Genomic DNA, 23,390 nt, shown 5'->3' with positions numbered 1-23,390 from the left:
ATATCAACAACTCCCTTTTGATTCCCACTGATCAATAAAGAAAGCCAGTAGTACAAACCTATTGTCTTCTAGAAATCATCTGTAACTTATCGTTTACAAAGTCTTGTCTGATTGAACTGCTTGTATGATCAAAGACAAATCATAAATAATGACAATATCCTTTTTTCAATGCTTTCTCTATACAAAGTGGATAAGACTCAAATCAAGCAGTCTTATTCTCTCTCTCTCTCTCTCTCCTGTCTCGTATTTTATATGTTTAAAAGAAATTCTTTATAGATTAATTAGAATCAGTTCACACAATCAGTTTATTCATTCTTTAAAGAAATAAAAGCTCAATTCATCTCTAGTCTCATCAAATGCTTTCTTTTATATTTTTATACAGTAAGGATACCCATGCTTCCCTCTCCCTTTTTTTTTTTCTCACAAGGACAGACAAAAAAAGATAGTAGATGAAGATACGATGATGTAATGGGGGTAGGCTATTATCCCATTTCATAGTCTAAAAAGTTGAAATGAATAGTAAAAGGTTTATTTGCTAAAGAAAAGTATATCACTAAATATTTACTGGTGTTTGATCAATCGGTGCCATTTCCTGTATTCGCAACGTGAAGATTGATGGCTGTGTATAGAATGGAAAAAAAAAATTACGTGATCTTTCAAACCTCTTTGATCAAATCATGATAGAGTCAATATCAAGATTATAAGGTCAATTTGTTTTTAGCTCTTGCTGGCGAATGAAGCTTTAATTATTAATGTTGCTCCTAGGTGCTCTATCAAACTAATACTCAAGCTGTACCTGAATTCAAATACAGGATAAAACCATGTGTTCTCTTGGATTATTTCTGCTTTTGATAAAGGCCAAAGAAAAGTTTAGCGGGCCATTAATATTTTTTAAAGGGCGCGTACTCAAGTTGTTTTATGTGAAATTGAGTGGGATATTATTGAATAAAGGATGGACCTATGATCGCCAAAGCATGTTTTTAGAATAGCTCAGAAAGTCAGTATAGCCAACGAAATCGATAAAAACCCACTGCCCTTTTCTCCCAGCCTTTCTTTTGAAACTATAGATGACTGGTCTATGCATTAGAGCATTTTCAACAAGGCCGCCTAACCTTATGATATCCAACTTTTTTATTCATACTCTTGTCAGATGTAAAAGGTACAATAGAACTCTGACTTTAGGGTGCACAACTTGATTCACCCAACATTCATATGAATTGATTGTGATTTTTACCAGATTTAGAATAATCTCCTCCGTTTGCTATCATTAATCCTCTTGTACTTTTAAGTTATAATGTTATCATCTCTTCATCAGAATAACTCTGCCTTGTTTATTATCAACACAAATATCACATAGATGCTTATTTTCATCTATAGTTTCTTTTGATAAAAAAAAACGATTTTTATAGGATACATAGGATAATCTTCTGTGAACAGATCAAGCGATTCTGCAAAAGACTTTGCTAATTTCTTTTGATCATTGGCATTCTTGTGGAATTTCTCCAGACTTTTTATCTAAAATCAGCTTGTCTGTCTTTTTTAATAGAAACATATGCTCAACTCTTTCAAACAACCAATACCCTGGTCGTACTCAACATTATACTCGATTCATGGTACATTGGGTGATTAAAGCAGATAAATTTCAAAAAGAGAGGGTTGCTTTTTTATAGCTTTTTGAAGTTCGCGTCAATTGTCAGATAAGCTCAATTTCTGTTCACTTGGTGCTTTTTATTTTTATTACAAATCTATAATGGCTGCTATAGTATTCCTTTAGCAATCATACAAACAAATGCTGGCATTCACTTCCAAGGCAGAAAGGCTCGGTGAGTTGAAAAAAAAACCCCCCAATGAGACTCATGCAAATTCTTTTTAATAGCCTCCATAAAAACAAAGGGCTTTTTTAGCTGCTCATTTGATTGCAATTTTTGTTTTGTTTTGGTTAACAATGTTGGTTTGTATTACATGAATCAAAACATCTACTGCTGCAGTTACGTCAGTAGAAGAAGAAAAACAATATGATTATTGCAATTAAAAATAATACAAGTGAACAAGCGTGAATATCTCTTGTAAGTTTATCACAGCCCATCTATTCTGTATAATTGAATCATCAGCATCCTCTAATACGGATATAAACAATACTAAGCTTTGTTATTATTAAAATATCATGTGATCGCTTCAAGTTATTCATCGCAGTTTATATTCCCTACAGTCTCTGTTGCTGACAAATGATTCTTTTACAAGTGCAAAAAGAACGTCATGATTAGATAACTATAGAATTCGCGTTGAGTACTTGAAGGAGTGTTCAAGATAAAACGCCTTTCTTGCTAATAAGTTCATTCTAGAAAATAATGTCATTATACTGCACGTCAAGTAGGTCATGCATAAAGATAAGGAGCATTTATCTCTCACGCCTGAAACAAGTAATTTTTTTTTATTTAATTTTCTTGTTTTCATTTTACTTTTTTTTTAATATCTTTATTTTTTTTTTATTTGATTTCTTGACTTATCAATGCTTAAATCACTTAAATCTCGACTATTTGGTAAAAGTGTAGAAGACGAAGCGAGTACACGGTTGCTAGGTGACCGGAGTTTAGATCAATGGAAGCAAGAACCGATAGACAAGTACAATTTGGTATATTGGGTCAGTTTGGAACAAGAAAGATTTCGTACGGGAATGAGTTGAAGAAATTAACAAAGTGCTTATAGATTTACTTTATTTATGGAGTAGCTATGCTACTGCCTTGGAATGGTAAGAGAAACAAAAGAATGACAAAAGGCCAATCTCACTCATAAAAAACAATTGTCCTAGTGTTCATTACCGCTTCCGAATTTTTTGCTAAACGGTTTGCAGGAACGGTCTATGAAGAAAGATTTCAAAACTATTTCTCGACTTATTCGACTCTTACAAATCTGCTCACGTTTGTATTAGTATTATGGCTACAAAGCAAGGTAAGAAAGAATGGTATGTACGTATAGAGTGATAGATTGACATTGTTTAGTCACTGTTTAAAATGAATTCGTTTATACCAATTGTTATCAACACAATCGTGTTTGGTACCATGGCAATCACGGTTGAAATAGATTTTCAAGGAGAAGATTATTTTTGGTTTGTGCTGTTCTTCATGGTCTTGACGGGAGGAACCACAAGTTTTTTCCAAAACGCCGTGTTTAGTGAAGCAAGCCGATTGCCCCCAGTTTATGTTCAAGCTGTACTCAGGTATGCGCATTAAAAAAAATAAAATAAAACTCGACTGTTGATATCATTCTTAGTGGCCAAGGTATTAAGCATATGAAATGTTGAAAGTAAGGGGGGGAAACTAACATTCTTTGAATGGGAGTGTAGGTATTGCAGGAGTCGTAGTTGCAGTTTCATCCATCTTGAGCGCACTTGCAGGTAGTAGTGATAGCGCTCCTGATGATACCTCGATTGCCCGATCAGCCTTTTTATATTTTTTGTCTGCACTTTTGATTACTTTGACTGCTTTGGTCGGTCGTGTGTTGGTTACTCAACTTCCTTTTTATAATTACCACATACATTCACAATATGAAGACAATGAATCCGGAGAACAAGACAGAGTAGAGAACGAGCCGGTGACAGTCATAGATGTCGTACGTAAATCATACGGACTTATTTTTTCGGTTGCCTATGTGTTTGTGATCACTTTGATCCTTTTCCCATCTCTTACAGCTCTCATCAAATCCGTTCATCGATCAAACAACCGTGGTAGATTTTTTGACGACGACATTTTTGTTGCCTTTCATTTTCTTTTGTTCAACGTAGGTGACTGGGTAGGTCGCGTGATGCCTCTTTCGGAACGCTTTCAAGTCTTTCGTGTGAAATCTCTTGTCAGTATGTCCTTACTTCGTACAATCTTTATTCCTTTATTTTTGGTATGCAATGTCGTTGTCTCTAGCGAGCGAAGTCTTCCTGTACTTGTCCGAAATGATTTTGTTTACTTTTTAATTGTCTGGATTTTTGCGGTCAGTAACGGTTGGATTGGTAGCTTGTGTATGATGGCTGCTCCTCAGCAGAAGGCAATCAAGTCTGGTAAAGAGAAATCCATGGTAGGAAGCGTGATGAGTTTTTCACTTGTACTCGGCCTGGCTATAGGTGGTCTATTAAGTTTTCCTCTTAGACAATTGATTTAATGTCATTCTTGAAATAAACATACACTGCTTATTTGCTAGCTTTTGAACTTGCTTTCCTTTTTTATTTTTAAAAAATACAAAAATGCTACAACTATATTTGTTTATTCAGACACATGCTTAATTTGGCCACTGTCAACAACTTCTTCTACCAATCGTTCACTAGTGAAAAGATTTAAATGTAAACCACGAAATGACAATAGATACAAATTACTTACTGGGGCAAATAGGCTCTGTTTGGATAGAATACATAGTCCAACGAAAGTTCATCCAAATTAGTTACGTTGGCCATGTAAATGTCTGCAAATTTTTGAATTTTGCTGGCAAAAAAGGAAGGGTTTTGATAAGTTCTAAACATACTTCCAAACGATCTGTTAAACGCAGTCTTTAGTTCTATCCTAACTTGTTTTCTTTCAGATTGCCATTCGGATAACAATGTATTCAATTCATCCGTATAATGGTCTTTACTCCAAGATTGAGCTTCATTTAACAACCGTTCAAGACACAATAACCATGATAATTTATGACGATAGGATGCTTGGTTTCTAATTTCAATCTCTTTAGCAAGTTCATGAATGATTGCGCCCTGTTGTTTTTGATAATAGAAAAAATTAAACATCTTGTTGCTATAATCATGCTTTGATATACTAACTGTATGCCAACCATGCTGAAAAGATGCATCTACCAAATCAGAATAGACATGATCACCAAAATACAATACCATTTGCCTTTTATATATACATACAATTCATTAATCTACATTGATAGTATCCTGTTCTTCCTCTTACCCTTTCCTACATCAACAGATCAGAATTAAGTATTTAAAAATTATTTATATGCGTCTACATTTACCAATCAGTCAATATTTCAAAATCCTTTATATTTCCACCTTGGTAAATTTGTCCAGGCGCAAAAGAATTAACCATGTCCCAATTTGGTTCATTTGCATTTCTAAAAGGTCGGCAAGATCGATAAAATTCAGGCTTCCTAGCGTTTACAATCACACAATCAAAGAGATCTTTCCAATCATCGGTTGAGGTTAGGTAACTCATGCCTCTGGATATAAAAGGCAAGGAGCTATTGGTGAGTAAAAAAGTCTTTTTCCCATTTTTTCTCAATTTTTCAATATATCCGACGAGTTTGGGTGATCTTTCAAGGTATTTTGATATGTCCTTCATTACTTCCATATGAAGCGTACCTCCAATTCTGTACTCGCTCGTGTGTAAGATACGAGCAGCGTGCTTTACATCGTCTGACAGATAGCGTGGATGAAAGCTCATGCTGTGGTCTTTAAAGTATTGAACCAAGTCGCTTAATAATGTAGCCTAACGTTAGAAGGGAAAGCAATGTCAGCATACATAAGATAGCAACTGATAGTAGCTTACTTGAGGTACGGAAAACAAGTCACTTAATTGGAACATGTTTGTATTTAGATATTCTGGTGGTATATGTCTTCCTTTGTGGTATTCTATTATTTCATTTACGTCTTTGATAGGCTCTCTTCCAACTAAAAGACATGTTTAATAAAATGATTGTATGCAAAAAAAAAAAAAAAAAAAATTAGAGTCGGTCTGAATTATAGCATTTACCGTGAACGGTATTTAACTGGATATTTGCCATATTATCTATCTTCATGAGCCAACCGTTATTAAAATCTAAATAAACAGTTTAATATATTTCTGTATGTACTTGAAGTTTCATTTTTCTTTCTTTACCATAATGAAGCCCTCTGATTGCAAAGTTGGGATCAAACTTGAAGTCTACTACATAAAACATTAGCTATAATCTATATTTACAATGAAGGAAATGAACTCATTTTTGCCTTTGATTTGCCTTGGGTACTTGAACATGTCAACCAATATATCACATAAGAAATTATAGATCGTGAGAGATAGACTATCTGTGTAATTTGCTAGTGTGTACTAAAGTATAATGAGTTACTCTATCTTTTCGTTTGTTGCTCAAGCCTACATCATAATCGAATCCGTAAACTTCAATATTCTTCAAGTTCAATTCATTATTAATAAACCTACGAATATCTTATCTGTCTTAAAACTTCATCTTTAAATCATACAGATATATAATACTACACTCGATCAGGAGAGGTGTGTCCTAAACTCTCCAATGATTTAAGACTCTCATCTGGTAAACGGGAAATTTTTTTTGAAAGTAAGGATACTTGACCTTCTTTTTCGGCAGAACGCATGTGTTGAAACTTTTTAATTTCGTACTCGTTCCTTAAAATATCTGTTGTGCGTCGATTGGTATTAGACAATCGATTATAATATCGTTTAGCGACCCATCGGAACATTTTCATGCAAATCAAGAATAACAATAATAAAAAAAAAGAGGAAAAAAGAAAAAAGAAAAATAACTTTACCCACGAATCAAAAAAGCAACCAAGAATTAATCGTTACAAATGATTGAGCAACAAAAGCTAGACCCCATTTCTAACTCTATAAAAAGCTAAAGGCAATATGTTACTATGCGCTGTAGTATTGACCAATGGATAATTTTTTTTATCAAAAATTTATCTTTTTCAATTAAACTAGTGGTTTTATTGATGTTTTTTGGTTTGTATAATAACACTTAAAGAGCTAAGCGACCAATGTTCACCTTTGGTAAATTATTCACGTCACTATGCCGTTCTATCAATTGGTGCATGATTTATAATTCTCTTTTCGGATTTGCTTTGATCCAAAAAAATACAACTCAGAATTCATCAGTCACAAACACAGTCCTATCATTTAAACTTTTTTTGATTTCTTTTTAAAACCTTTTTTTCTCTCTCTTCAAGTTTACTCAATGAGACAAGCTGAACAAAGATCAGGTGAAGCCCTTATTAAGCCAGAGTAAGAGTTTATATCGTCCAAAAAATAAGAAGCTCATTTAATTTTTTATTATTACAGGTACCGAAAGGAACGTTGGTTTAATGACTCCGAAGTGACAGAAACAGCCGCCAACGACGATGAAGCAGAAGGTGGAGCAACTTTTGAAAACAAAAAACAAAAAGTAGGAGAAAAAAAAAAGCTTCTTTATAGGAATTTATGTACCTTAAAAACTAAACTCAGACAATAGAATGCTCGAGGTGCTAATAAAGGACAAAGGGGAAAAAAGCGTATTGAAGATAGCATTAGGATATGTAAACACGTTGCTGTTGATGAATCATGTCCTATTATTGAAAAGTAAAAAAGAAAAAAGATATATGAATGCTTTATCTTTAACATTAGTATTTGTATAGGTGCAGATTTTCCCATGATCTTGAAGCTTACTTGGCTGCTAAACCTGCAGACATTGGAACTCGATGTGTACAATTTGATTTATTTGGAAAGTAAGAGAGAGTAAAAAAAATGCTTATTATGTTTATTTAACATTCTCCAAGATGTCCTTATGGCTACAAGTGTCGTTATCTTGGTGCGCATATTGACGAAAACAAAAAATTGGTTGTAAATGAGGCAAAGGTAGCAGAGAAAAATGTTTACACTACCAATGGCATCTCTCACAAAACTCAAGTTGCCCTCAATCGTTCAAGAGTAAAAGAATATCAATTTTTTGTTATTATTATTAGGGTTAACTGTTTCTGTTTAGTACGAGTTCCCAAGAACCAAGGCTTATATGGCTATTGTGAAAGAACAAATAGAGGATGAACAAGCCATGAAGGATGCGAATACAGCAAAGAGAAAGCTAGGTGCAGAGGCGGCTATCAAAGAAGCGGTGAAAAAGCAAAAAGCGGAAGAAGAAGAAAGTGAGGATGAATTCTTTGATGCACCTAGCGAGTTTACCAATGTTACTATTGAACCGGTCGAAACAAAAAAAGAAGAAAAGCCTATTGGACCTATTGATCTTAAGTACAAGAAGGTAAGACATTAAAAAGAAAAAGCAAAGAGGAATGCTAATAAAAGTGTTTAGATTATCGATTTTAGAGACAAAACATACCTTGCACCCCTTACGACCGTTGGTAATTTACCATTCCGAAGAATCTGTAAGGAATATGGAGTTGACATCACTTGCGGTGAAATGGCCTTGGCTTTCAATTTGCTTCAGGGCCAACAATCAGAATGGGCTTTAACAAAGCGTCATAAATCAGAAGATATTTTTGGTATTCAAATCTGTGGTTCTAAAGTAGAACAAGTGACCAAAGCTTGTGAAGTATTGAATAACGAAGTCGATGTTGATTTTATTGATCTCAACATGGGATGTCCTATTGATTTAGTATTCAAACAGGTAATAAATCTGAAGAGATAGTGCCTTCAAAGACTAACAGCAAAGCATTATAGGGGGCTGGTTCAGCGCTGTTGGATGCTAGAGGCAGAATGTTTAAAATATTAAAAGGTATGCAGACAGTGACCGATATTCCTATCACTGCAAAATTCAGAATGGGTATTAAAGATAATATGCCTGTTGCTGACAGGGTTGTTCCCAAACTTGAAGAACTGGTAGGGTATAACAATCATGATATCAGCTTGATAACTTACTTTTCTTTTTTTTATAAATTAGGGAATTGCATTAGGCTCTGTAAGTTTTTTTATACATGTAACCAACATGATAATTAATCTTGTTATATTTTAGCTTCACGGCCGTTCTCGTGCTCAAAGATATACTAAAAAAGCAGACTGGGAGTACATTGGAGCCATGAAGAATTTGACCAGCAGCATGCCATTTTACGGTAATGGTGATATTATGAGTTTTGATGATTATAATACTTTTAAAAACATCAGTGGTGTTGATGGGGTAATGATTGGCAGAGGCGCATTGATCAAACCCTGGATCTTTGATGAAATTAAGAACCAAAGAGATTACGACATTTCAGCTAATGAACGATTTGATATGTTGAAGCGTTTTTGTGATTATGGTCTGGAGCACTGGGGATCTGATAGCCAAGGTGTTAATATTACTAGACGATTCTTGTGTGAGTGGCAGTCCTTTTTGTATAGATATATTCCTGTTGGTATATTAGAAAAACCTCCTCAGCGTATGAATGAAAGACCTCCTCCTTTCCAGGGCCGTAATGACTTGGAAACCTTAATGGCTAGTCCACTCGCCTCTGATTGGGTTAAGCTTAGTGAACTTATCCTTGGCCCTGCGCCAGAAGACTTTAAATTTTTACCAAAACATAAAGCCAACTCATTTGAATCAATTCAGGTACAAAAAATAATTTATCTATTTAGTAGAAAACGAATCTTAATGCTTTACAATAGGGTTAAACACACATTTGTATAAATATGTATAAATAAAAGTAAAAAAAAAAAAAAAAAAAGAAAAAAAAAAAAAAAGAAAGAAAGAAAGATTGTAAGTACAAAATAAAAAAAGATTAATGATTATTACAACAAAATTCTATATCAACAACTTCCTTGGGTGTATTTGATGTGAGCACATAAGGTTCCTCTTTACCAATGACTACGTTATCTTCAATACGAATACCAATTCCTTGATATTTGCTTGGAAATTTGTCATCATATGGAACATATATTCCAGGTTCAATTGTAATCACCATGTTTTGCTTTAATTTACGGGATCTATCCAAGCCATGTAAATCGTGTACATCTAAGCCTAAGTAATGCCCAACATGATGAGGATAAAGTACCCTTTCCAAATCCTATACAAAGTCAATATGTCATCCTCTTTTGACAACGTACTTACCCATCCTGTTACGTTAAATCCAATTTCTTCAAGTTCTTCTTTCATAAATCTGACGGATTCTGAGTGAATGCCATGAAGAGAAAGATTGCTGGATTCGGTACATAATTTGATACACTTTTTGTTTACATTTAAAACGGCCTGGTAGAGCTCCTTTTGTGCGTCACTAAATCTGCCATTCACAGGCCAAGTACGAGTGATATCACTTGCATACCCATTGTATTCTCCACCACAGTCGACTAACACTAAATCATTGTCCCTGGTGAATTGTTAGTTCTTAATGACATAATAAAAGAGGATGTCTTACTTTAGTTCCATATCATTTCTAACATAATGTAAAGATAAAGCATTAGGCCCACCAGCAATGACAGGTACATAGGCCAACATACTTGAACCTCTCATTCTGGTCTCATAATCAAACTTTGCCCAAAGTTGAGCTTCTGTCAAACCAGGCTTTGTCCATTTCATTGCCTCAACAAAGGCCTTTGCACTGATTAACCCAGATTTTTTCATGGCCTCTATTTCACTTGGACTTTTAATCATTCTCAACTCTTGCACTTTTTTACTTAGCGGTAATATGCTTTGAATCTTTAGTCCTATACATAATTCAGTTTTAGTATTCTTTTTCGCTTCTTAATTAGATCAAAGAAAAGGGGAACTGAACTGAACCATTTTTTATATTAGACCAGAGCCTCCCCAAAAACGTACCAGTCTGGATGAGTTTTGCAGATTCATCAGAGAGTAACGTAGGCATCTTTTCGGGACTATCCATAAAGATGTTTTTATATGAGCCAATGATGTGCTTTAAATAAGCAGTAAACTTTGTGCTTTCATAAGCTTCATCTGCTCCAAATATTTCTTTGGCACCTTGTATACCCGTACGAGGACCATCCCATAATTCTGCATGAGCGTTCTTTGGTGGGACAAACATGGTTTGCTTATAGCCTCTTTTCGATTTATCTTTTTCTATATATTGCAAATGAAGATGAATATCTAAATTTACCTTATCTTCAAAAGAGTTTCTCTTTTTTACTTACCTAAAATTAGAGCTGAATCCGGTTCATTAAATCCACACAAATACCAAAAATCAGTGTTTTGATGAAAAGGATAAAATATGTTATTTGTCATATAACGAGTTCCATAACCCAAGCATACTACAACGCTGTCTTCGGGTAAGGTGCTCATCAAATTAGATCTTCGTTTTTCGTATTCAATAGCAGTGAATCCAGGTGTCACTTTGTTGTCATTGTTATTCCCAAGCATGTTTTTAAAGGGAACAAAAAAAGTATTGCAATCTTACCTTCACCCTTTTTCATTAGATTAGAATGAGTTATAAATGTTGGTTGACCAAAAGATCTTTTGTGTGTTGCTGGTATGTTGACATTAGAAGTAACATAGGATCGCGTAGAGTTAACGATCAATCGTGATTTAAGTGCATGTCTAGAAGCTGAAAAATAAAATGCTCAGTGTTGATTGATACAAATACTATTTTTCTTATGTACCAGTAATTAATAATGTTTTTGCTAATGAAGAACGAAACATGATTTTATTATGTAAAAGAAAAGAAAAAAAATTGACAGGTACATTTTCGTGTATGGGTGAGGGCGGGGAGCAGGGATTTTAGACTTGTGTTACTCGAAATACAATAAGCAGAGTTACACAAATGTATTCTCTTTTCCGAGCCTTGCGGTTCGCAGCTGCTTTGATCTAAACTTTTTATTTTCGTCATACATATACCGTCTATCTACATTACTTAAAATCTCTTCATCTTCTCCAGAATCATCTGAATCTATTACTTGTCGAGAATAGCCAATTGAATAGTGGAATATTTGTTTAAGCATCATATTGGTCTAATAAAAAAAGTTGAACAATCATATTCTTATTATCTATTCTTACTTACCTTTAAATGATGTTGTAGTCCTTGACCAAGAACCCTTCTGAATGCATTCAGAATTAATATTTTCCCCCAACCTCTAAATAAAATGATCTTCCCACCAATTTTGAGCTCTTCTACAGGTTTAATATTTTCTTCAACACTCTTTACAATATCTCTAAACACCGACTTCTGTTCTGCTCTATCACTTTTGGCTCTGCGCTTGCTGCTTTCTACAGATAAATCCTTAAGTGTACGTACAAGTTCATACATATTGTCATATTCAGGTTTTTCAATTTCATCTTCATCTTCGCTGTATTCTTCACCATTTTCATCAGTTGATGTAAAAATGTGAACAATCTCAAATATTAAAGCTATATTTTCTCCGGCAGCAATACGAATATCTTTATCGGATGATTCAAGTAACATTTCATGAACAGGCATCACCCTATTTTTTTTTTTTTTTTTGTAAAAATTAATAATTTTGAGATTCTGTAATTGTAAGCCTTACTTACTTTTCTACTTCATCCCATAATACATTAAAATCGACCAATCCTTCTGAAAATGATGCAGAAAACAATATGCCATATGATTTGAGCGCTTCAGTCATCAGGCTGTCTTTTTCATTGGTTGATAATCCATCCACATTAAAGTCTGCTCCGTCTGTTTCAATAAAATCAAAGACATAATCTCGAACCAATCGTATGTCTATTTCTGATGCTGAAGTGTATGTAATTAATGCTAATGTTTGAAGGCACTATGTAGAAATATAATTTTAGTATTTCATAAATCATACACTCTTTTTCATTGCTCACATTCATTTTAATCTCTACTTCTTCACTGTCTTTGATAGAATTTCTTAAGGTGGGTAATATTCTTCTATATAAATCATCCCCATCGCCTTCTGATATGTCATCCAAGTTTACAAATGTCAACGCAGTAGCTTTCGCAGCCAAACATGCTTCTTTTACACTGCCATGCTTACTTGTCGACTTCTTTAATAAACCTAATATCTCTTCAAGTCTATTTTCTATATGAGATGATACATGATGACAAGAGAATAGGTTGACTATAGTTTCAAGGTTCTCTTCTCGAGTACTACATTGTAATTTTAGTTATGCAACATGAATATAACCAGACCTTTTACCTTGTTCTATTTTCTGAAAGATTATCTAAAGCTTGATTCATTTTTTCGAACCAAGTGACTGGTTGACTAGATTCATCATCATTATCTGTCTTTTTATTATTGCTACGCTTTGATATAGCCATTGTTTTATATAGAAAAGCTAAAAATAAAAATGAAAAAAAAAAGACCAAACAATCTTTTACTAAACTTTTTTTTTCCTGTGTTGCATGACGAACAGTCACACAGACTATGTGCGTTTATGGACAAATGACAAAAACTTGTCGCAGACAAATTCAATATGACCTCATTAAATAGAACAAGGGAGTACTGAAGAATATTTAATGTTCAATTTTGAATGAGAAAAAGATTACATCAGAGGCTATTTTAAAGGTAATGACAATAAAAATTGTTTATATTTTGAGTGCATGGTTTTATCTGTAATATAATTCCAAGTTCATTCCGTTATGTATTTCATCTATAAGATATAAGTTATAATCAGCATAAAATAAAGAAAATAGACTTACAATCTTCTAAAGTGATATGGTCCTTATATTCCTTATACCACTTTTTTAATATAATCTTATCTGGCTCAGTACCAATTTGCGCTGCAACCAATTTTTTAAAGTCTCCCACAAGATCATTAGGTGCACACTTGACGCGAACTTTTTTACCTAATCGATCATTGACCTCTACTTCAATTAAATTATAACTAGGCTTCTTTTTTGAGACTTTCTTTGGCTGGTACATAACAAGAATTTAGTCTACTATTATGCTTTTTAAACTATTCCTTTCAATTTACCTTTTCACTAGACCTTTCTTCTCGAGGCTTTCTGGTGTCTTCTATAGACCTTGACCTACGACGAGATCGTGCTTCCTCTCCTCGACGAGGCGAGCGATCTCTTTCACGGGATCTGTTGCGGCGTCTGTTTTCAGGAGATCTTTCACGTCGTCTATCATCATGTCTGCGTGGTGAGCGGCTTCTACGTCTTTCAGGTGAGCGGCGACGAGGTGAACGGGATCTGTTGCTTCTTGATCGCTCTTCCTTTCGCGAGGTTTCCTCTTTATCTATTTTGAATACTGTTGATTAGATGAAAGTAACAAAAGGCCTGCTTTTTTTATTTATACTAGAATCGTGCTTCTTGAATTTCAACATTCGTTAATAATAAAAAAGAGAAAAAAAATGCGGAGATTATCAAAGCTGTAGAAAAATCTTTTCTTCATCCTGCAATGGTGTCAAAGAAGAGAGCTCTGCAACCCTTTAGTTAGTGACATTAATTTGTACTGCTTTTCAAGATATAATAAGTTTTTCTGTTCAATTTACTTTTATATTAGTATTAAAAAAACCTTTCTCAGATAAAGCTAGAAGGGATAGGACGATTGCTAACAGTGATGATAACAATCAAAAATAACATCAATCCATTAATAACTTATAAAGCACTTTTGGCTTTAATACACTAACAAAATAGTAGTAGCTTAACGTGTTATATGTTTTATTGGTGAGTATTAATTTAAACAGCGTAATTAAAATAATTTTTGCATTTACTTTAAATATATTATCTTTTTTCTATTTACGTGTTAAAGTATGATGTTCATAAGTACTCTACTTCCCTCCGTCTTTTTGGGCCTACTACTTGCACTAGTTTCTTTCCCATCCTTTACTAATGCCACTGCAATGACATATAACGTTGCTGCAAACGAAAAGGCTTGTTTTTATGTCATGACAGACAAGCCCAGTAAGAAGATTGGCTTCTATTTTGCTGTAAGTTTCCTTTTTCTCCCCCCCTTTAACTTTTGTATTAAAACTCTTTTTGATATGTAAAAGGTCCAGGAAGGTGGTTCTTTTGATATAGATTACGAAGTAACAGGGCCCAGGGACAATGTCATTTTGAGCGGAGAGTCAGAAAAACAAGCCGATTATGTTTTTACTGCTAACGATGTTGGAGAATACTCATTCTGCTTTAACAATGAAATGTCTACATTTGCCGAAAAACTCATTGACTTTGAAATTCTTGTAGAAAACGAAGTGCGTCCTGAATTCCAAAAGGACAGTTCCGGAAAAGAGCAACCTGCAGCTTTGACTGAAATGGAAGAAACCATCTTTAGATTATCCGGTTCCTTAAATAATGTTGCTCGAACTCAAAGATACTTTCGCACAAGAGAACATCGCAATGCAGTTACCGTTTCTTCAACAAAAGATAGAATTTTTTGGTTTTCTCTCTTGGAAAGTATTGCTATTATCTCCATTGCTGCTTTACAAACATTAGTTGTCAAGGGCTTCTTTAATGTAAAGAAGGGTGGCGTATAAATATCAATAAAATATACGTTTGTATAGAAAAGAGAAAAAAAGAAGAAAGGGGAAATAGATACAGTTTCTGACATAATTGTGTGATCCGTTTATCCATAAATCTACATCTAAATTGGATATGGACAAGAAAAGAAAGGAAAGGAAAGGAAAGGAGGAAAGGCTTTTACCCTCTATTTTAGCAGACTTTTTTTGTGTCTTATGTACTAAACATAAACAAACATTCAATGGTAAACAAGTACAGGAAGCATAAGCCCTTTTGAGGTGATGTGATATTTCATATCCCGAACATTAAATCAAATTAAGCATTTTTCTATATTTTTATTTCTCTATTTAAAGGGATTTGCTTTATCAACATTGTTGGCAATCCACAATAAACGCCACATATATAAATGTCTCAGGAAGATCAAAACGACTTAGTCAAAAATTATAAAGAAGAAAGTTCTCAAGATGCCACGTTAGACAAACAATATAAAAAAAAGACAAAGCATTTTTCTGCTTGGGACAAGCTTCGTGAAAATGTTAGTGAATATAGCAGCGACACTTTATACCATGCCACGTCCGATCCATCTCGTCCCAATATGTCAAAAATGTCTAGTCCAATGCACAAAAAGCAAATGTACAACCCATTTTTACGCAATCAGCATACTACAACAGCCGAAAATCCTCTTCATGATAAAATAAATCTCACCAATACCACACTAGTGGCTGCTCAAGCCGCAGGCATGTCAAGCTTTGTCCGCAATTTCAAATCAAAGGTGGGAGCTGGGCGTCATAATGGCGCTATTTATGCGACCTCAACAGCCGTTCAGCAAGATATTTATAGACTTGAACGAGATCTAGAAAAGTTGTTGAGTCACATGAACAATCGATCTCAAAACGCTAGTTTTACAGAATCAGAAAGTTCAAACCACAATACTGTATATAGTAGTGACAGCCTTGCTTTGAACAACTTTTCTGTAAAATCAGCGAGTAAAAAGACTATATTTCACAGGCATTCACAAGCAGTTCTTGATCCTTCTACACAACACAATGAAAAACATTTAGATGTGACAAGAATATCAGCAAACATCACATCAATTATGGATATCGTGAACAAACACAAATCAGCTACACGTTTACCTTTTACAAGCGAAATATTGGCTGTCCTGTCTATTCCTTTTGATAGAAAGCCGCAAAAAAGTAAGACACATAGGATAGATCGCCTTTGTCTATTTCTTTATTGTATTAACAATTTATAGCTGAAGATTGTACACAAGCATTGGATGCGTTTGATCACATTAGGAGTCGTTTTACCCTTCTAGAATCCTCAGTAATTTTGCTTTTTCATTATCTTGTACAAATTTCTAATCTTTATGTTTCTCTTAGGAACATTTTGAGCAAGTTTTATTTTGTTGTAGTATTTTAGGATCAAGTGGCATTGACTTAAAAGTACTGTACATCATATATATCTCCTCTTTTTCCTGCTCTTCTAAACATTTTATTATATTTAGGAAAAGATACTTGATATACTAAAAAAACTGGTTGAACCTTGTTTTACATACCCTAACTATTTACCTTCCACACCTACAGCCTTCCATGCACTAGCGTACGCACTTGCCACTTCATTTGCTAAGCAAACACAAAACATAGAATTACAAGAAAAGAAGACAACGTATGACTTGGTACGTTCTGGAATGCTATCTTTGTTAGACAACTTAGCAAATGGGAAATTGATTTCCGTCCAAGGTGACCAATGGATTACTTATTTTCATACTACACAAGCTGCATCAGCCTCCTTGGCCAAAATATGTATGGTTGAATCGCTATGCAAATGTCTGATGGTCAGTATATGCAGACAAACATCTTTTCATGAAAGAAATGCAGAGCTATTTTTAAATAATTTAATACAAAAGGATCAAGACATACCAACTTTATTGGAGCTCCTACAACGATACTGGACTGAACCGGATACAGAAATACTGCCCGCTTACTTTAAGAGCTTAGGTTTATTAACAGAGCTTGCTAGTGAGATATCATTGGCATTATCCATAGAAAAACTCAAGTCATCAGCCATACCTTTACTGTTTAACTTCATCCTTGAAAAATCAGCACCTTCTAATGTCTATAATTACCTTAACCAAGCAATTTCTGGCAAAATACAAAAGTCTGTCATTTTCAATATCATTACCATGTTACTATGCTTCCTATCTGTAGATTTATTAACTGCTCCTTCTCGATCTGCACCATCATCTAACACGCCACGTACACCGCCTAACCTTACCCCTCAGTCTTCCTTAAATGATATGTTTATCAGTTCACCTGTCTTAGATGATTCTGGAAGCGAAGCACCGCATATTGTTGTTTCACCAGAGGAGGCATTTCTATCGCAACTATTAGAGACAGCTAAGGCTTATTTGATTGAGATGTGGAATTATGGATATAAAAGCCATATCTGCAAATGTATAGAAATCATGCTGCAAGATACCAGCGAAAACCAACTCGCTCATACTTATCAAAATCTTTTGTTCCATATTGATATTGCCATAGGAGAAGAAATAGCAAAAGTGACAATACCCATATTATTCAAACGAATATTAGATACCTCTCCCGCACCCACACCTGACTTTTGCAGTATGTTATATCAATTATCCCAGCGCTTTAGACCTCTATTCTATAAACCTGTGGTATCATGTGTTGCCTCAAACGATAATGATAAAGTGGCCAGCTTATTAAAGCTGATGACGAGCCTTCGTCAGTATCTTTCTGGGGTTCAGTTTTGGATGCAAGATGCAGAAATGATCAATGTTTTACTGCTGAGTGATGTAGGACCCAAGAAACTACAAAGAGAAACAAGTTCTCTACAGCAGAATCATACTAGTTCGACTAATTTACTCACATGGGGAAGCACAACTCTGGGTCAATGCATAATTGCTACTGAACTCGTATGGGTATTGAAGGAGTTAAGAGAAAAACAAAAGGATCCAGATAGAAACATGGAAGAAGACGAAGTGGCAAAAAAATTTTTGATTGATCTAGAAAGAAGATTAGCTTTGTTTTTAACTGCAAAGGAAAAGAAAGTCCTTGTACCATTGCCGTTGCGTATTATTCTTTGTAATTTATTTGCAGATGCCCGCTTCTTTTGTTATACTACACATAGGCCAGGATGGCTGACATGCACTATCAATTGGGCCACACAACCCAGAACGAATGACATTGGTTCCCAAGCTATATCAGAAACTTTTTTGGATGAAAATCTGTCCGAAACTGGCTTTTGCTCTAATGACATGTCTTTACCTGTACTTAACGCGAATCACATAGAAGAGGCTTTAATCATGTTTCAAAGGATGCAGAACACATATTTGGATGTGGTTGAATATTTTCGTGATGAATCAAGTACTTCACATGGCGATTCACATGGAACGAGACAAGCGGCTTCATCTCTCCTATTTAGCAATACTCAAATGACCGAGAATCTAAAATACGGGCGTCGACATTTAGCAGAGACTATGTATCCAATCAATCAGTCTTCCTCTGTCGCGCTTAATCTGAATCCTCCCGAATTTGATCATTTGGAAAATAATGAGGGAGAAAGTAATAGTATTATGCTAGATCTAGCAAAGCACAAATTTGATGGTATCGAAGAAATCAATCAGGACCCTTTTGGCTCGGTTTTTTCACTATTAGCGGCTGTATACTCAACCCTGTCTTCACATGAACTTGGACGTCTTCTCAAACCCTTATGGAAAACTTATATGGATGATAAAAAGGCAGCATCTTTCACACCTGCTGCGTTTTTATTAATGGAATGTGGCGAAAAAATTCCAAAGCTCACAACTGAAATGTTTTCGCAAGCTCTTCAAAGGTATATACGGATTTCTGGTATCTATTTTAAAACTAACTTTTTAACAAAAAAATAAAAAACTTAGCAAAGATCCTTCAAGCCGTTTAATAGCAATTCAAAAAATATTGTCGCTTACTGGCTTTAGGCTGAATATTCTCAATCAAAGCTATATTCAAATTTCTTCACGCAATAAGCCTTTCCGTGGCGATGGCGGAGCTTTTGCAACTCCTTTTTTGCCTACTGACCTTGGAAGTAACGAGTTTTCGCTGGACGAACCTCGCTGGATGTCCAAGTTAAAAAATACGAGTAATTTGCCTATTGAACTCAAAAGACAGATCCAAGAACTTGGATGGAATGAAGATGATAATGCAGAAGAACAGGAGGCGTTCAAAAAAGCATTAACACCACTTGGTCTACTCCCTTCTTTGTTTCTAAAAGACGACAATGAAGATACAAATGATGCTGATAACCCAAACATTGTTGTGATTCGTGAACGTGGTAAAATAGTCGATATCAGCAAAATCATCACCAGGAGAAAAAGAACAGCCACAGTGCATTCCTTTACTGCGATGTTTTTGACGACAGTGGATCTCTTGATGGATGATTTTGCAGGTGTAAATAACGTTTTACGAGAATTGATAGAGCAGTTTTTGAAAGACGATCCTGCCTTGTTTTTACGAGCTTTTTTGAACAATTTGGGAAAACACAAAGCAGACTCTCTCAAGGATACATTGACACGTATACGCTATATTATCAGCATGCAAAGAAAACTACCTCCTGGATTGACACATATTTTGTTTAACTATCTGGCAGGGATGCTAAAGTGGATTGTTAGAGAGAATCAGCCCGATGGACTCAAGTTTATGACACTAGTGCATCCAATTTTGGCTGAATTGACCCTTTCAACCAACGACCTATCTGTTCGAGACCTGCGCAAAAACAAAATTGAACATTTGCTGGTTAGTACAGGCAAATTCTGGTTTACGCATGAGCAGCCTGCTGATATGTTTCCTCGGTATTTATCAAGTGAGCGGCATTCTTTTGCTGTGCTCAATATTCCTCAGCAAATATTCTTTGTTGCTTGTCTTCGTATTAGTCATATTCAGTTCCTTATCAATTATTTAGCCCGATTTCCTAGGGAGGTTTATGCTGTAAAGAAAACACTGCAAGATTATGAGCCTATGCCAGTACCAGGCTCAAAATGGGAAACAAGGCAACTGATGGAGAAAGCATATTATCCGGACCTTTCTCGCCGTAAAAACCGACAGTCAAATCACAAGCAAGAACCCTTAGATACAGAAGATAGTCAACAACATTTTGACAAAGAAATGCTATCATTAATGCGTGCCCGTATTTGGTTGCGATTTATAGATGTATTGCTTAATGGCTTGAACAAAAATTATAACGACCACAATGAGCTTGAAAGAATATTGCAAGGTGTTAATACAATTATGATAGAGCATAGCCATGACTTTGGTATTATTGGTCAAATACTTATATTATATACTCGTATGGTTACAAAATTCAAGCGTCTCTTTAAATCCAATAGAGGCTATATTATATTTTTGCCAGCATTATTCAAAGTATTCTGTGAGTCAGAGGATAACCCTCAAATTACCTCTGCTATCACATTTGCATGGTGTCGATTTTACGCTGTACATGAAGAGGCATTTGTGTTCCAAATGCTAGGAGCACTAGTTCCTAACATCTTGATGATCTATGGGCAATCAGATGAAGTTGGCCACTGGATGATTGAAAATTTATTTAAATTGATGCAAGCCATGGACAATCCTCCTCATTTAGGGTCTGCCCCTGATACATTGGGATTACAGCTTCAAGTGGAACTTGACGATCACGAACGCAGTATACAAGACCGAATTGATACAGCTAGTAGCCAAGTATCGTCAGCTCTATCTGTCTCGATCTTTAAACCGTTAGCAAGAGGAGTTACTGCACCCATCAGTCAAATGGAGATAAGCACTTATAACAACAGACCCTTCAAACTAGAAGACTTTATCAAATTATTTTTGACTGTGATTGCTTATGATCCAGGTTCTTTGCGCGCAGAGCAATTTGTAAAAGTATTTACTTTTTTGATTCCGTTCTTTCTTGAACAATCCCATCTGAAGAGTATGATGCATGAAGGTGTTTCAGCTTTGGTGAACGTATTTGTAAAGTTTAGTAAAAGTGTAAAGTCCGTAGTCACCACAAACTCGCATACTACCTCAGGGGAATATCAGGGAATATCTTCAAGTGATAGTCGATTGCCTGGATCAAATAATGCTGCAAACACAGGACCAAAAGCTGAATCTGCACAAAATGCATACGGCAAACAGTGGCAGCAGAATGATCGATTTACTATCAAACAAGAATTTATCACACTAGTTCACAAATACATGAAGCATGGCGGGACATTATCTGAAGTATCTCATGAAAAGATGGCTCAGATCATTCGAATTGTCCTTCGCGACTATCGCAATATTAAGGGATTAACGGTCAAAACAGATTGGATAAAGGATTATTTGGTGGTTAGTATGTATTCCATGGTTGATACTCGCAACTATACGAAATCCCTTAAAAAAGTGTTAAGCGAGATTTATGCCCAATATCGTGTACAATGGAAGACGGTAGATGCCTCAGATCTATATGAAGGTCTGGCAATTATGCTTGAACAAGGACAAGGTAAAGCAATTATGATGAATGACCTAGCCGGCCTTGTGAAGGAAAAGTTTGTTTCATTTGGTTTAACTATGGCTACCTTGACCGATTGGCAAAACAATACTAAAGGACAAGTCAAATTTTGCAACTCACTCGTACGTCTCATTATTGCTATACTTGAAAACTCTAGTCAGGATGTGTTTGCTGAAATTGAACGTCAAGTGCCTTCAGTAGGACTGATTGGTCGCGTTGTTATTCCTCTTTGTCTTCAATATAATCTTCAATGGGAATACAGTACCGTAGGCATTTCGAGCACCTCAGAGCTTAATTCTGCCAACAATTGGACACGTCTGTTAAACTTCATTGCTGGCGTTTGTAGTCATACATCTTTGTTAAAAAGCAAATCTTCAGGGTTTTCCCTATCTCAGTTCACAACCGCAATGGGACAAACTAATATTGAAGATGAAGTTGACATGTCAGACTTCCCAGAAGCAAAAGATGGTAAACAAACTCCTCAGTCCGTTGCTGTGCTGTTCTCTCTCAGTTTGATTGCTATCAAGATTATTTTGATCAGAAGCCATAACACGTTCAATGACTTGAAAGGATCCTGGTCCCAGATTGCATTCTTCATCAGAAATACTTTAGTATTCGGACAGACCTTGAAGCTTCTTAAGGCCAAAGTTGGCCGATCAGATTCATATAATTTAGCAAGTCCATCGGACGTCCTTTCACCGGGAATGCCTTCACCATCGTTTTTCTCACCTCTTGGATTATCGTCTCCAGGAGCTTCACCTTACCTATCAAGTAATAATCCTTCTCTATCTCCTGACCTACGTGCAAACTTCTCTTCTAATGCTCCTCTCGGTACAGGCACCATTTACGATTTCACAACTTGGAGGTTTTTAGAGTTCGTTGTTTGCTTTCGTACTCCTCTTTTTGTTCTTCTAAAAGACTTTATACATGAAAAGCTTGGCCAAATGGGTCCCAACGTTGGTAGTTATCGAAACTCTCTTTATAGCCCAAGGACAAGCTTTAACTTTCCACAAAATGAAAACACACGTTGGAAAAGTTGGGGCGCGGAACACAGCAGCGTCAATACCTCGGGTGATGGTCAAAGCAATGCAAATGCATCTGCTCATTCCATTGTGATCCCCAAGTTAAACATAGAAGATACGGGTGGTGTTGATGCAGAAACTTTACCTACTTTCGGCTTAGGCTTACATAAATCCAATTCTTCTGCATCACCTGGCCATGTTTCTCATTCCCCTACCGGATACTCAGAAACTGACAGCAGTAGCCCTCGCTCACCTACAACCAATCCATTTTACAAACAGCAGCAACACATGTCACCTGGTGCAGACGTGTCAAAAGAAAATAATTTGCATTTGTTACAAGCAGAAACAATTACATCTGTCGTGAATGTACAGGTAGCAGTGGGCTTTAAGCCTGCTTTGCCCTGGATTACCATGGACTCCCGAGATAGGTCTAAGCCCTGGAATAAAAAGGAGGCAGTGGCAAGGATAGCAAATGAATGGCAGCTCCTACTTCAATTATCAACTGAGACAGATCCTTTGGTTAACAAAGCGAACAATAATGGATCTTCAGCAAATATATCAGCATCACCTTTAGTATAATATTATGCAATTTCTTTGCTTTTCTATTTCTTTTCTTCTGTATGTACATAAAAGCAATTAACTTGTTATTCTATATTTTAAGAAATGATAAAAGTTACATATAGCATTGGATATTTCTTTTGTTCTACCAAGTACTTTATGTGAGTCGCTTTATAAAACTGTTAGTACTTAAACTTCAAGTACTTGAATTG

The 23,390-nt window shown here is 35.4% G+C and overlaps 8 protein-coding genes across 8 annotated transcripts; 4 read left to right on the top strand and 4 right to left on the bottom strand.

Moving 5' to 3' along the window:
* Positions 1-1,371: 1,371 nt before the first annotated feature.
* RO3G_00112 (uncharacterized protein) lies at positions 1,372-1,619 on the bottom strand (the record flags this gene model as incomplete). The annotated part of the gene is made up of 2 exons (XM_067654703.1): positions 1,372-1,515; positions 1,581-1,619. 2 exons carry the CDS (start codon positions 1,617-1,619, stop codon positions 1,372-1,374), a joined length of 183 nt encoding a protein of 60 aa, XP_067510804.1.
* A 1,392-nt stretch (positions 1,620-3,011) lies between these two features.
* Positions 3,012-4,149, top strand: RO3G_00111 (uncharacterized protein; the record flags this gene model as incomplete). Its single annotated transcript, XM_067654702.1, has 3 exons — positions 3,012-3,217; positions 3,271-3,278; positions 3,344-4,149. The coding sequence occupies 3 exons, from the start codon at positions 3,012-3,014 to the stop codon at positions 4,147-4,149; spliced, it is 1,020 nt and encodes a 339-aa protein (XP_067510803.1).
* A 101-nt stretch (positions 4,150-4,250) lies between these two features.
* On the bottom strand, positions 4,251-5,922 carry RO3G_00110 (uncharacterized protein; the record flags this gene model as incomplete). Its single annotated transcript, XM_067654701.1, has 7 exons — positions 4,251-4,308; positions 4,365-4,732; positions 4,832-4,874; positions 4,999-5,471; positions 5,532-5,653; positions 5,736-5,801; positions 5,862-5,922. 7 exons carry the CDS (start codon positions 5,920-5,922, stop codon positions 4,251-4,253), a joined length of 1,191 nt encoding a protein of 396 aa, XP_067510802.1.
* Positions 5,923-6,951: 1,029 nt separating this feature from the next.
* Positions 6,952-9,350, top strand: RO3G_00109 (uncharacterized protein; the record flags this gene model as incomplete). The annotated part of the gene is made up of 10 exons (XM_067654700.1): positions 6,952-6,998; positions 7,056-7,158; positions 7,225-7,331; positions 7,388-7,477; positions 7,529-7,679; positions 7,735-8,004; positions 8,056-8,370; positions 8,487-8,582; positions 8,716-9,288; positions 9,345-9,350. The coding sequence occupies 10 exons, from the start codon at positions 6,952-6,954 to the stop codon at positions 9,348-9,350; spliced, it is 1,758 nt and encodes a 585-aa protein (XP_067510801.1).
* Positions 9,351-9,485: 135 nt separating this feature from the next.
* RO3G_00108 (uncharacterized protein) lies at positions 9,486-12,844 on the bottom strand (the record flags this gene model as incomplete). The annotated part of the gene is made up of 12 exons (XM_067654699.1): positions 9,486-9,496; positions 9,538-9,742; positions 9,787-10,042; positions 10,091-10,379; positions 10,492-10,749; positions 10,821-11,018; positions 11,084-11,230; positions 11,537-11,633; positions 11,684-12,104; positions 12,172-12,413; positions 12,472-12,679; positions 12,804-12,844. 12 exons carry the CDS (start codon positions 12,842-12,844, stop codon positions 9,486-9,488), a joined length of 2,373 nt encoding a protein of 790 aa, XP_067510800.1.
* Positions 12,845-13,213: 369 nt separating this feature from the next.
* On the bottom strand, positions 13,214-13,935 carry RO3G_00107 (ubiquitin-like modifier hub1; the record flags this gene model as incomplete). Its single annotated transcript, XM_067654698.1, has 4 exons — positions 13,214-13,257; positions 13,307-13,520; positions 13,582-13,859; positions 13,908-13,935. 4 exons carry the CDS (start codon positions 13,933-13,935, stop codon positions 13,214-13,216), a joined length of 564 nt encoding a protein of 187 aa, XP_067510799.1.
* Positions 13,936-14,454: 519 nt separating this feature from the next.
* On the top strand, positions 14,455-15,087 carry RO3G_00106 (uncharacterized protein; the record flags this gene model as incomplete). Its single annotated transcript, XM_067654697.1, has 2 exons — positions 14,455-14,541; positions 14,605-15,087. The coding sequence occupies 2 exons, from the start codon at positions 14,455-14,457 to the stop codon at positions 15,085-15,087; spliced, it is 570 nt and encodes a 189-aa protein (XP_067510798.1).
* A 587-nt stretch (positions 15,088-15,674) lies between these two features.
* RO3G_00105 (uncharacterized protein) lies at positions 15,675-23,199 on the top strand (the record flags this gene model as incomplete). The annotated part of the gene is made up of 4 exons (XM_067654696.1): positions 15,675-16,266; positions 16,326-16,396; positions 16,578-18,928; positions 19,074-23,199. The coding sequence occupies 4 exons, from the start codon at positions 15,675-15,677 to the stop codon at positions 23,197-23,199; spliced, it is 7,140 nt and encodes a 2,379-aa protein (XP_067510797.1).
* Positions 23,200-23,390: the final 191 nt, after the last annotated feature.

The sequence above is a fragment of the Rhizopus delemar genome, genomic scaffold (genome assembly GCF_000149305.1).
Source record: "Rhizopus delemar RA 99-880 supercont3.1 genomic scaffold, whole genome shotgun sequence".
Taxonomy (NCBI): Eukaryota; Fungi; Mucoromycota; class Mucoromycetes; order Mucorales; family Rhizopodaceae; genus Rhizopus; species Rhizopus delemar.
Note: the sequence above shows the minus strand (reverse complement) of the source record. Positions and strands in the feature narration are given on the sequence as shown.